Below are 14,501 nucleotides of genomic sequence, written 5' to 3'. Positions count from 1 at the left end.
AGAAGGTCTCCAACCATATGTAATCTACCCAGCTGTGAACTGGGAATGACCTCCTTTGGCACCAAGGGACTGTTCTGAACTGCTGATTCACCTCTAGAGAAGATAGGAGGGCTTTGGTTGTGATTGATTGTTGTGTACTTGTATATCTGAAAAGAGAATATTCCAGGCAGCTGCTGATAGCATCAGCGCCTTATTTTTGCCACCAATGCTTGAACTTGCTCTGCGCAGACTACCACAATGGTCTGTCCACATGGTTTTGTAATAATGCTGTTTTTAAAAATTCGGGGTTTGTAATCTTCTTTTGCCCTTCTCCTTTTCTTCCTGTGATCCAGTTTCAGTAAGTATTACAAATCTGTATCCTGGCTGTGAGAATGTTAGTGTGAGAAGCCGGAGCATGATGTTTGAGCCAGGCCTTACCAAAGGGATGTTGGAAGTCTTTGTCTCGCCCTCTCACCATTCCCACTGCTCAGCAGATGACCAGTCAACCAAGGCCATTGACGTTCAGAATGCATATTTGAATGGTAAAACATGAACTTGAATCCTCTTCTTTTAATGTAACTAATTGGGTCCTTTGTGCAAAAAACGCTTCAGTCTGAAATCCAATTAAATTATTTATTGGTTTATTTTGTTAGTTGCCGAACACAGAGCAAGCTCTAGGTGGCTTACATGGGGTTGAAAAAATCCAAAATTGTTTGAAACACCCATGAAAAATTAACGAAATACATAGAACAGTGCCAGCCACCACAGAAAACCAGCAAACAAACATTTATCAGTAACCCAGAGCACATCTGGATCATGTTCCATCAAGTGTCCTGGGAATGAGAAAGTGTTAACCTGGCAGTGAAAACATGTCCATGACGGTGCCAGGTGACCATCATTAGGGAAAGCATTCTGCAGACATAAGTCTCCCCTATAGTTTCCACCCTTCAAAACTCTCCAAGAGGGGGCACACTTTAAGTATATCAGTGCTTATACCTCCACATGTGGTGGGAGTGCCCCAAAATCCAACTATTCTGGACAACAGCCATACGAGAAATATGTAAAATAACTAAGCAAGTATTAGACATCACCCCAGAACTGGCCCTACTAAACATCTTCCAAGACAACAATGCCCATTTACACCACAAAGAACTCATAACCCACCTACTTTCAGCAGCCAGAAACACCATAACCAGACACTGGAGAGACCTGTCAGGAGTAAGCATGGACCAATGGTACCAAATAGTATGGGAAACAGCCCTACTAGAAAAATTAACCAATAAACTGAAACTGACACGGGGACAAACAGAAGAAGACATGTACACAGCCCAACAGGACAATGACAATAATCCACCAACAGCATATAAATCAATATGGCTAACCTGATCCAAAACACCCACCCACCCCACTCACACCCGAAAACAAAGATCACCACAGCCAATCACAAACAAACAACCACATCCTAGGCCAACCCCAACCTCTTTCACCACCAAAGGAACACAAGCGATCAGCAGAGAACCGGCACGAGTAACGCTGACACCAAACCCTACATACATTAAGCAAAATAGAAACATCGCCACCCGACCCCACCCATCTTCCCCCCCACCTCTTTTCTTCCTAATGTCTCAACAAATGAAACTGATTTGTAAAAATGTTACATGGAAAAAATATGAGAGACATTACACATACTTCTATAAAACAAGAAAATCTTTAAAAAAATTTTTTAAGTATATCAGTGCTTTATCCCTAATTTCAGACTCTCTACCAGCACAATAAAAGCTTACAATTAGGTGTAACATTTGCTATGTCAACACAATATCTCAAAAAACATTACTATTTTAAAGTTTCTTAAGTGTCAGCGTAGTATCTCAATCCAGCACTAATCCTCTGAGAGCCAAGAGATATTGGCCAAAGCCAGTGGTGGTATTACATTTTCAGCTGGAGCTGCATTTATTGATGGAATCCCAGAAGTGTGGTTAACTTGCTGTTTGCTCTGTACAAGCATCTCTATGAGGAATACAAGCTGGAGAGAGCCATTCTCTGTCTGAGGAGATATAGGCCCTTTTACAGCCTGCAAAGAAACCCTTATACGAGGGACAGTCTTCTCCAGGGTATTCACTGTAGGGTTGAACAGACATGATGGGAGCATTGTATCTATAGTCTGAGGAATTCACTCTGCCACTGATGAACAAACATTGTGAGGTGCTTACTCACTGCTGTTTAAGAAGCTCTCATTCAGCCAACCTGTACCCAAAGAAAGGCTGAGTCCTTCCAACCTGCAGGTGTACTAATGGGTAGATATTTCAGATGTTTACTCGTTATTCTTCAAAGCTTCGAAAAACAGCAGCCAAATATTCCACGAGAAGAAGGAATAGATTGCATCTCCACCGTCGTAGGACACAGTATTTGTCAAAAGTGCCAGGGGTTTGTCATAGAAATTATGAGCTTAGGAAAATGTCACAATTTTTGAAGGAATTCCTAAAGCTACTATGCATTGAGGCTTAAATTCCAGCCTGGAATGAGCATACTGTCACTTCCAACTGTAGCCTGACATCCTGTTTATATATGCAGATTGAGATTATTACACTAGCCAAAGTATTTGCTCAAATCCTCCAGATTAATAAAGATAACATTTCTGAACTACTAATATCTGAAATTACAATTCCTTTTAAAATGCTGAGGGATTTTTCTAGTGTTCCCTGAGATGCATTTATTTATAAATCCTATTAATTAAAGTTTGTAAAAATGCCTATTACTCTCTGGAGGACAGGGAATAAACATATGCTTCTCTCAGCTTCAGAAAACTTTAAAAAATAAAAATTGCATGATAAAGTGTTGCATAAAATGGCAGGCAGTAATGAACTATGACTATTCTAATCTCTCTGTGAGTTTACAATTACACATTATTATTCTACTGTCTTGTGAAACAAAATGGCCTGTTCTGATTTTTTAAAAAAGAAAACCTCCTGTTTTGACACTTTATATAGCACAATAATATGCCTGTGTAATAGTATGCTTCAGATTCTGTCAAACAAGACAAAAATGGTAAAATTACTCATTTAATATTTTAGCAATTAACCCTCTTGCAGTGGTCTTAATGTGTACTTCTGCACAAACTACAGCTTTAGCAGTAGGTGTATTGTGCCATGTTTTCTATAGTTTTCACAGAAAAGTTATGGAGAAAAGTTTGTCTTCTAGTGTAAGACCCACTGTGGTAAAAAAAAAGACTTGAATTTCTTCAGTGGATAAACCTGTCTAATTTTGACTGCAGTCTTGCACCCAGTATGCATGGCTTGGTTCTTTGAAATCAGTAAATGTAACTGTGATCAGGATTGCAGCCTCTGTCTCTGAATATAATAGCTAATAATAATAATAATAATAATAATAATAATAATAATAATAATAGTTACCGGTATGTATACTTCAACAACAACAACAACAACAATAAAATGTTTGTGAAACTTGTTCTACTCGATGTCTTGATAATATATATTTGCTTGTTGCAGGAGTTGGTGATTTCAGTGTGTGGGAATTCTCTGGGAATCCTGTGTATTTCTGCTGCTATGACTATTTTGCTGCAAATGATCCCACCTCAGTTCACGTTGTACTTTTTAGTCTTGAAGAGCCCTATGAAATACAGTTGAACCAAGTGACCTTTTGGCTTAGTTTCCTAAAATCTCTTGTTCCAGTCGAAGAATCCATAGGTATGCCGCAAGTACTTTATCTCCGCCAGCCCTTCAACATGCAAGGGAGAAAGCAGTATTTCTTCATGGTTTTGTAGAGCTATGTTGAACCATTCCATCCTTCTTTTTACTCTACTGCCTTGATTCATACGAATTAACCTTTTTAGAATTCTTTGCTGTTCAATATACTTCTTAAATGAGATCACTGGTCAAATATTTTAACTGGGCATGTTGCTTTAAAGTTGGGTATACCAACGAACTTAATTGCTCCATATTTTGGAGAAATGTTAAATATATAGGTTTAGCTAACATCATAAATCTAGCTTCATTATGGTAAATTACTCTTCACCTACTGTGGAAGTTTTTTGGAAGAACAAAGTCATGATGTCTGTCTTCACTTCGTCAACAGCAAAGTTGCTGATATGTGTTCAACAAAGCCATTAATTAAACGATCATGGGACTGATGGTTTAACAAAGACCATAGTGCTTGTTATGAATATAAGAATATAAGATGAACCAGTTAATTGGTCCATCTAGGTCAGCATTGTCTATATTGGGGTAGAGAACCTTTGGCCTGCCAGATGTTGCTGAACAGCCCCAGCAAGCATGGCCAACGGTCAGACCTGATGGGAATTGTCATCTGACAACACCGCTGGTCTTCATTGGCTACCAATGGCTCTCTGGAGTTTGAGACAGTGCTCTCTCCCAGTTCTACCTGAATTGAACATAGGACCTTCTGCATGTAAAGCACATGATCTGCTACACATTAGAATGAATACAGATCATATTTGCGCTGGAACCAATATAGGGATTTGGGGTGTTCTAGATTTGCACGTGGGACGTGGATGGCGCTGTGGGTTAAACCACAGAGCTTAGGACTTGCTGATCAGAAGGTCGGTGGTCCGAATCCCCGCGACAGGGTGAGCTCCCATTGCTCGGTCCCTGCTCCTGCCAGCCTAGCAGTTCGAAAGCACATCAAAGTGCAAGTAGATAAATAGGTACCGCTCCGGCGGGAAGGTAAACGGCGTTTCCGTGCGCTGCTCTGGTTTGCCAGAAACAGCTCAGTCATGCTGGCCACATGACCTGGAAGCTGTACGCCGGCTCCCTCGGCCAGTAAAGCGAGATGAGTGCCGCAACCCCAGAGTCGGACACGACTGGACCTAATGGTCAGGGGTTCCTTTACCTTTACCTTTAGATTTGCATAGAATTTACAAAGAGCACAAAACAGAAACCAAGGATTGTATTGGGCATGCTTATGTTCCATGGAAGTCTGAAGTGTGCTTATCTGTATTCTGCATTTGAAGAATGTATGTGTTTAGCATATGATGGCCCTTGCTCATACGGATTTTTGTGGTATTGCCTCTAGAGTATGTGCCACAATACAGGTAATAGCAATAAAGTTAAATTCAGTATTTTCCGAAATTTGGCAAAATACTTTCATCTTATCAAGATGATGTATAAGCAAGCAGGCTGTACAAATTTGTGTTCAGTGCTGTTACCTCATTCATACCCCATTTGTATCTCTTTCTCTCTCATTCTTTTTCATGGTATCTCCCAGGCTTTCCTACTTAACTCTCACTTATGTGAGAATTCTTTGTTTGTGTAAGTACTGTAAAATTGCATTCATACCACTGTATGAATGTTTTTTAGATCGTTTGTTTCCTGCCTATAATACTCTCAACCATAGTCTTGTAGACTAGTGCGGTCAATGGATGATCTTTTAAAAAAGTAGCTATAGCTGAAAAAAAGCATTGCCCCTTCTCCAAATATATATTTTGTTAGAAACGAAATAGATGGTTTACAAAGATTTATTGTGATTTGTAATATATCTCTGTTTTATGACATGGACCATCAATTTTGCTTTGGAATGATGAATGTCTGTTTTTTGTGCTGTGAATGTAACCACACTAGCCACAGTCAGCCTCTTAGGTTTGGGGAAACATTTAATCAATCCCTGACTTGAGCGCCAAGTTCACATATAACGCTAAGCCAAAGTTTATAGACCAATAACAAACCATCGCTTACAGGTATGGTTTGTTCATGGTTAACAAACCGTGGTTAAGCTGCTGGTCCAAGTTCAAATGGTCAAGTAATTATAACAATTTACCCTACCATAAAATGTTACATTTGAACCATGCCATTAGAAGAGAAAGCTTTTCCTCTCAAAGTCTTCCTTGTGTTTTTTTTTCCTCCTGAAGCATTTGGAGGAAAGCTAAAAAACCCACTACATGTTGCACTGGTGGCTACTCATGCCGACATTGTCAATCTTCCGCGTTCTGCTGGAGGAGAGTTCCAGTATGACAAAGATACATCTCTTCTGAAAGAAATCAGGAACAGGTAAGAACTGTATTATTTTTAAAAGGAACAATTGCTTTTCTAAGAAATTTGTATATTTTAAAACTTGTGTGCATGTTAGGACCTTGAGATAAACTTTTTTAAAAAAGAAAAGGCTGTACTTGCATACAAATAAAGAAAATCTACACCTTTCATTGGACTGGTTCAGATGCAGAAAGGAAACAATGGATTTCCTTTTTGATCTTTAACTAAAGAGAACCATAAAGCAAATATAAAACAGATCAAAAACATCAGAAACAAAAGCAGTTATTGTAGCAAAAGTAAAAAAAAAAAAAATCAGTAGATATAAAATCAGTAATTTTTTTTTAAATGTCTAAAACAATGGATTTCCATTATGAAAATGTGGCACAGCAAACTTGAGCTCAGGCATTCCCTACTTCCACGTAGAAGCATCTGCTTGCTTTCCATTTTGAACAGACGTCCATTTTCTATTTTGTTTGAACTCTTGAGTCAAGCAAAGCAGCATTAAGCCATGGTTTTCAGATAATGTTTGAAGTGAGCACAGTTAGAGTAACCCACAGCTTTCTTAGTCCGGGCATAATGGGAAACCACAGTTAATTCAAAATAGAAAGTGGGAAGGTTTCAATTTCCTTCGCTCATGCTCAACGTAGTTTCAACTAAACCAGGGCACTGTGCACCACAAAGATATGCACACTTACTGTGGGATAAGCACCACTAAATTTGGAAGGATCTGAGTATATAGAAATAGGATCAAGTTACAAGGTTGGTTTTTTTACTAGATATGTGATGCTAGTAGAACTTGCTTCCTCAAACTGCTTTAATTAATACATGGAATAAGAATGAAAAGGATGGATGCAGTACTGTAAAATGATAAACAGCTTCTTTATTCTTTTCCTTTCAGGTTTGGAAATGACCTTCACATTTTAGACAGGTTATTTGTTTTGGATGCTGGGGCATCTGGTTCTAAAGATATGAAGATTCTCCGCAACCACCTCCAAGAATTACGTAGTCAAATTATTTCTGTAAGTCACGTCTTCTTATTACATCCATTGGCCCAGGCCTCATGAGAGTATTTTCATTTTGAGTGCACCTTGAGTTATGAAGTTGCCTTGTGGTTATAAGTATGGGAAGAAAGGAAGAGAGTTAGAAATATGAATCAAGTACAAACAAGGTCTGTATGGGATAAATTAGATTCATTGGCCTGAGTGCCCTCTGGTGGTAAGAAGTATTAAATAGATCATGAGCCCATAAATTCTTTCAGCTCTTTCTTACGCCTTGTTAAAAAAAGGGGCAAGTAAATTTAGATAGAAAATATACTTGTCTCATTCTGCAGAAACAGCCTAATAAATATTTTATTGAAGTATAGCAAGTTTTTAAACATGTGTCTGCAGTGTTGAACTAGTTCTTCTGAAAAGCTTTGGGCCTCTTGAATTCCATGTGACCAAACCATTCTGAACCTTTCAGTGAGAGTCATTTTTGTTTTCTTCATTTATACTTTGCCGTTCCTCCAAGGAACTCACGGTGGAATGAATTAGCTATTCCACTTTATTCTCATATCACATGAGTTGCCATAGGTCCCGTACTGAGATTTATGGCTGAGTGGTTGTTTGAACACTGGTCCTAGTCCCATATTTTACACAGCATACCATAGTGGTTTTCTCACTGCTTCTATGTTTAATTTTGCACATTATTTACTCAGCCGCTTTCACTTCCAACAAATTTGAAAAAGGGATTAATTTGTCTGGCATCCAATTGTGTGGGGTTTTTTTTTGTAAAAAAAACCAAACATAGTATATATACAGAAGCGTACTTTTCTGTGTAAATCAACCATCTCTCCTCTGCTGCATAATTCTTACACTCTCCTACTGCTGGGTTTGCCACCAGATTTTTTTGGTGTGTAAAATGTTTCTCACTCCCAGAATAAGTATTTAACAATGCTTTTGTTGTGGGGGAGGAAGGGAAGGAGAACGTTAGCCGCTTTGAGACTCCTTCAGGTAGTGATAAAGCGAGATATCAAATCCAAACTCTTCTTCTTCTTCCTGGCTGTCAAACAGGCATCAGCTATACAGCTTGTTTCAGTATGAGTTTTCGCCAGAGGCAGGATTCTGAAGAATGCAACCCCTTTTAAGCAGTGTGTGTTGATTCCTGCTTTCACGTCTTTCATAGATTGCAGTGTTGTTGTGAAAAGCTGGTCCTTCTTTGCCAGAACCACTCAGCTAAACTAGTGATTATTTCACTGCTCTTTTTCTGCAGCATATGCATGCACCTGAGTTCATACTGTTAACTTGTGCAAATGGTGCCAAGAAACGGGGTTTGTTTTGTTCCAGAAAGTTCATGGTACTGCACAGTTTTTCCATTAAAAAGACTTCAAGAGCCTGTCTGCTTATGCCAGTACAGATTAAATGCAAGCCATACTAACATGTTGTGCTGTCTTTATGAAATGTTTGAAATATAAAAGAAAAGGCTTGTTAACTGTCTTGTCAAAAACTGAGGATAATGTACTGTGACATACTTTCACATTACAAATATAAAAGGGATGAGTGTTACAGTTATGCTGTCGCAGTTTGCTTTGGGGTTTTTTGTTTTTTTTAAGAAAATACAGTTTACATGATGCCTGGAGCAGGAGTGACTATGACTAAGTACTTAGCATAATCTGTGATTTGATAGCTTCTTTCATTCTTGTATTCCTTTACAGAATGCATCGCCTTGAAATGGGAATGAAAGAATAGCACAGCCTTCACATTCAGCAGAATGAGCTTGCAAGCCAGTACTGCCAGGGCTGCATCAGTTGTGGAAATAACTTCCACTTCTAGCATTTATTACCAATAGAGGAGTATACATGGCCAAATAGAATCAATGCTCTGTTCTTCAGCATCCAGTGAGGTGTGGCAGAGCCATGGAGCCAGCAGCCCTCACAGTACTTCAGCTTACCTGGCCAGGTAGAGACTGTGCAGATGCACCAGTGGCGGCTGCAGATTGGCTCTGGTGTTGTGTCTGTGTAGCATCACACCTGCCCAGCCACAGACCCATCTGACTAAGCAGTCTCAGAAGTGTGACTCTGTGACTCTGTTCCACTGCACTGGGTCTGTTCCTGCTAGGATATGAGTGATTGATGGCATATTTTTTTTAAGCAGAAAGATAACAGTTTACCTTCTCGAATTAGAGCTAATGTCCAATCTGGTGTTTTCCATAGACATGTCCACCCATGACACACTTGTGCGAAAAAATCGTCTCCACGCTACCTTCATGGAGAAAAGTGAATGGACCCAACCAGCTCATGTCACTGCAGCAATTTGTGTATGATGTGCAAGATCAGCTTAACCCGTTAGCAAGCGAAGATGAGCTGAGGCATATTGCCCAGCAGCTACACAGTATAGGAGAAGTAAGTAAACTGCATTAATCCAATTTTAATTCTATAGGTACCGTATTTTTCGCTCTATAGGACGCACCGGACCATAGGACGCACCGGACCATAGGAGGGGGAGAACAGGGGAAAAAAATTTTTTTCTTGTTCTTCCCCTCTAAAACAAGGTGCTTTCAAGGTGCATTCACCCAAAGCCTCCAGAGCGCAGCGGGAAGTCCCGCTGCGCTCTGGAGGCTTCAGGCAGCTACCATCCCCAAGCTAGAACAGCGAGACCACCTCGCTGTTCTGGCTTCGGGGACAGCCTTTCTAGCCTCTGCAGGGCAGTGGGGTGAAGGCACCCCACTGCCCTGCAGAGGCTTTGCGCGCAGCCATCCCCAAGCTAGAACAGCGAGACGGAGCTCTCCGCAGCGCTCCGTCTCCCTGTTCTGGCTTTGGGCTTAGCCGCGCAGCCTGCATTCGCTCTATAGGATGCACACACATTTCCCCTTAATTTTTGGAGGGGAAAAAGTGTGTCCTATAGAGCGAAAATACGGTAACTCTGCATTCTTTGCAGCTTGGCCATCAAAAGAGGTGAATGAATTTTGGCTCAGCTTGATACCCAGCCATAACTTGTGGTCTGCACTGTCCTTTAAGTGCTGTATGCCAGAGAACTCAGTATACAAGGAGAAGCTCTCCTCCCTTTCTCAAATTCACATTTTTCATTGGATGTAGATAATGGACTGTATGAGAACCTGTAGTCCTCTTACAGTTAAAGCTGCGATGTCTGCAAAACGATTCCTTTCTCTCGTATTTGGATTTGACTTGTGGCTTTTCTTCTGTTCAACAGATCAATATCATGCAAAGCGAGACAGTCCAAGATGTTGTTCTGCTAGATCCTCGCTGGCTGTGTTCAAATGTGCTTGGAAGACTCCTGTCCGTGGAGAACCCCAAGGCCCTCCATCACTACAGAGGCCGTTACACCATAGAGGACATCCAGCGCCTGGTCCCAGATAGCGATATAGAAGAACTCATCCAAATCTTGGATGCCATGGACATCTGTGCCAGGGATCTCAGCAGTGGAACAATGATTGACATTCCTGCTTTAATCAAGACTGATAGCCTCCATAGGTCTTGGGCTGACGAGGAAGATGAAGTTATGATTTATGGTGGTGTTAGAATTGTTCCTGTGGAACACCTCACCCCACTGCCTTGTGGGATATTCCACAAAGTTCAGGTGAATCTTTGTAGATGGATCCATCAACAGAGCACAGAGGGAGATGCAGACATACGCTTGTGGATCAATGGGTCAAAGATTGTGAACCGTGGAGCTGAACTCCTTGTCCTCCTTGTGAACAATGGTCAGGGTATTGAGGTTCAAGTTAGAGGCCTGGAAACAGAGAAGATAAAATGCTGCTTGTTCCTGGACTCTGTGTGCAGTACAATTGATAACCTGATGGCCACAACATTACCAGGACTCCTGACAGTCAAACACTATCTCAGTCCTCAGCAGCTGAGGGAACACCATGAGCCAATCATGATCTACCACCCGAGAGATTTTTTCCGCGCACAAAGTCAAAAGGAGACCTCATTGACTAATACCATGGGTGGCTACAAAGAAAGCTTTAGCAGTATACTGTGCTTTGGGTGTCTAGATGTCTATTCACAGGGGAGTTTGGGGATGGATATCCACGTCTCTGATCTGAATCTGCTTACACGAAGGAAACTGAGTCGACTTCTGGATCCACCGGATCCCATGGGCAAGGACTGGTGCCTTCTTGCTATGAACTTGGGCCTCCCTGATCTGGTTGCGAAATACAATACAAACAATGGGAGTCAGAACGACTTTGTCCCGAGCCCATCCTATGCTCTTCTTCAGGAATGGGGAAATAGCCCTGAAAGCACTGTGGGCACCCTAATGTCTAAACTGAGGGAACTGGGGCGCAGAGATGCAGCTGACTTTTTAATGAAAGCATCCTCTGTGTTTAGAGTCAGTTTAGATGTGAATGGCCAGGAAGCCTATGCTTCAAGCTGTAACAGTGGGACATCTTATAATTCAATTAGCTCAGTTGTCTCTCGGTAAAAGCAAACACGAGAAAGCACACACTTTTCTAATAGCAGATAGCGACAAAGGATTAAGTACGACCGTTTTGTATGTATTTATAAGTTTCTACATTCATGGGTTGCCGCTGCCTCCCAGCACCACTTTTTAAGTGAACAATCATCTTATTTTTTTACTGTGACCTCTTGCTCTTATTTTAGTTATAAAAGGCTGGTGTATTTCTGGGTATTTCACAGTTTGTTTCTGATTATACATCGTGCTGCTTAAATACTGGCATTTTAACTGGGAGGACTCTAGCTTTGCGGTACCTAGAGGTTTTTAAAGTCATTTTTCCAAACAGAAGAAGCATACGTAGTGATACAAAGCTCGTTTCCTAAGTCCTCTCCTTTTTTATCGTGCTTGTTTAATTTAAAAACGAAAAAAAATTTCTAGTAAAACAATGCTAGTATATTTCAATTTTAACACCAGACTTAGAAATGAAAAAGTGAGTGCCTTTTGCAGAAGATAATGTGGCTAAAATCAAGTGATCCTGTTGAAGCTATAAGACAATGCTACCTCTATTTCACTGTCTGCATGCTGGTTGCCACAAGTGGTGCTTGCCTCTGTGTTTTTCTGGAGTTTAAGATACTTGGTAACATGAAAATTGTTCTGCTGAAGAGCTCTCATGTTGAATACCGTGCGAGTACAAACATTAAGACATTATCAGTTTTTATTTCCGTTGAAGTGGAATGGAAAAATTGAAACCCCATGAACTTGCACCTTCCATTCTTTCCACATATCTCAGGTAAAGATTTTACACAGTTGTAAAGTTCACCAAGGCACATATATACAAGTGTTAGCTAAACAGATTTACTCTGTACTTAACAGTGATCATTTGTGCAAAGCAAATGTTTTTTTCACTTTCAGATACTAGTGTGCTTATTTCTTATACTTGAAAGTTTGATTTTTATTTTTATTTTAATTAAGGAAAGCAAGAATTTCTTGCGGTAAGAGAAATTGGTATGGTATGAGGGATCAAGACTCTTCTGTTCCGAAAAGCATGTAATTTTAATTGTACAAGATACATTATGTGTATATACATATACAATGTATGTATATATATTAATACTGTTTTTCCTTAATCTTTGTTGTAGTAAAATTTTAAAGTTTTTTTTTACAAATAAATGGTTGCCTGTTGCAACTTTTTCATCATTCCTCATTTCCTAGCTGCATTCGTGTAAACCAGCAAACTGAGCATTGCTTGCTGTTGGTTCCAACAACTTGACTTTTTAGCAGCAGCTGTGAACTCTGCAGGACTATATTACTCCCTGCAGTTTTTATATTAAGAGGTTGCTGTAGGCTATCCTTTAGGCATGGCCTGCTTTTTTAACCTGCAGGCACGCCAACCTGGTAGCCACCATTTCATTTATGTTCCACCTTTCTTACAAAGTCTGCCGTGATTTGTGAGCCATCCCTAGAACATTTAGGATAAAGGCTGTAATTTGCTTCTGGTAGTGATTCGGATATTGCAAGTAAGTCAAGCAGAAAGGGAACAAATAGCTTGTGCACACTAGAGGAGGACTCTGGAAGACACAAAGGTGAAAACATACGCAAACATGTTTTTGAAGCGTTTCCTCTGCTGAATCATCTTTCTTTTTTTAAAAGTGTGTGAAGAGGAAATGACTTTTTGTGTAAATACAATGATTTCTGGCCAAGGTCTGTGTTAATTTCCTCCAAAAGTGCTGATTCTGCATAGTTGGAAACAGCAGTGATAGTGAAGGGTGTGGCTTTGCTTAAGTATGCAGAGTGAATCACCATCCAGCAGAATCCAGGATAACTTTCTGCAAATGGTATGTGCTGCATTCATGAGTGCATAAAACGTAATTTGTGATTAAGCTTCCTTTTTTCAGCAGTAGTTCCTATCAGTATGGGATCTCGGTTTCAATTTCCAGGGATCTTTGGACAGGAATCTCATGGTTTCTATTATTATTATTATTATTATTATTATTATTATTATTATTATTATTATTTACATGCTGCCCATTCTGGGTGGCTTCCAACAAATTAAAAGATCAAACACAGTAAAACATCAAACATTGAAAATTTCCCTATGCAGGCTGCTTTCAAATGTCTTCTAAAAGTCAGATGATTTTTCAATGCAGTGAGATTTCTTTTTTTCTGTGTTCATTTTAATACTTACTTGCACCCTACAAATCCACAGTGGGATGGCAGTGCTGCTTCTAGGAATCAGATATTTTGCAATTACTTGATTTTATAAAACCCACTGCTTATAATGAAAATAATTAAGCAGAGGCTTGACAACCATATGTCAGGAGTCCTCTGATGGTGTTTCCTGCTTGGCAGGGGGTTGGACTCGATGGCCCTTGTGGTCTCTTCCAACTCTATGATTCTATGATTCTAAGGCATATCTTATTCGGCACTTAAAACAAATCTTCCTCTGGCAGAATATGCTTGTTTTGACAGAGGTCTGGTAGCCAGGTGGTCTGGCTCCTTTGCAGGGTCTATATTTTGGCAGAGCATGAAAAGTTAGATTTTCAAAGGTCCTCAATGTGGCCCTTTTGAGGATCTTTTTTTTATTATATATAATATATAAGTATCTCCATAGGTAGATAGATGTTCCTCTCCTGTCTTCAAGGGAAGGAAGCCTTATACCTATTTAAATCAGCGTTCCAGTTTAGTCCAGGCCTGTGCCTACACAGGTAAGGTGTTTTCTGAGATTTAAGTCCTGTTAAACTCAGTGACATTTCCACATAGCTTAGCTATAATTGTTTTTTAACCTTTGAACTGAGAAAAGTTCAACTGCACGCAGCCGCACAAAACAAGCCACACAGCAAAGGAATGTGCAAATCAAACTATGACAGATTTCATCATGAGGACCTTATATTGCCTGCCAAGCAGTACCATTTTCAATCAAAAGACCATCGTTGCGGTAGCAATCATTTTTAATAGCTTCCTATTTGTTAGTGAGAACTACCTTTAAAATAATAGGTAGTTCCATGAAAATGGCAAACCTACAGAACCGTTTTTAATTTGCATATTCTATATCATAGGAGGGACGCGGGTGGCGCTGTGGGTAAAACCTCAGCGCCTAGGACTTGCCGATCGCATGGTCGGCGGTTCG

General features: G+C 40.1%; 1 protein-coding gene across 2 annotated transcripts in view; it reads left to right on the top strand.

Moving 5' to 3' along the window:
* The window catches only part of DAPK1 (death associated protein kinase 1), an 81,016-nt gene extending 68,445 nt beyond the window's left edge, over nucleotides 1-12,571 (top strand). For both annotated transcript variants that reach the window (XM_083576502.1, XM_083576501.1), the window contains exons 21-26: nucleotides 333-521; nucleotides 3,486-3,683; nucleotides 5,861-5,999; nucleotides 6,880-7,000; nucleotides 9,172-9,360; nucleotides 10,169-12,571. In XM_083576502.1, coding sequence (XP_083432628.1) covers nucleotides 333-521; nucleotides 3,486-3,683; nucleotides 5,861-5,999; nucleotides 6,880-7,000; nucleotides 9,172-9,360; nucleotides 10,169-11,401 — 2,069 coding nt within the window. In that variant the 3' untranslated portion in view covers nucleotides 11,402-12,571. The remainder of the gene's footprint in view (nucleotides 1-332; nucleotides 522-3,485; nucleotides 3,684-5,860; nucleotides 6,000-6,879; nucleotides 7,001-9,171; nucleotides 9,361-10,168) is intronic.
* Nucleotides 12,572-14,501: the final 1,930 nt, after the last annotated feature.

This window comes from Podarcis filfolensis, assembly GCF_964270895.1.
Source record: "Podarcis filfolensis genome assembly, chromosome: 11".
Lineage (NCBI taxonomy): Eukaryota > Metazoa > Chordata > Lepidosauria > Squamata > Lacertidae > Podarcis > Podarcis filfolensis.
This window is presented reverse-complemented; position numbering and strand designations above follow the sequence as displayed.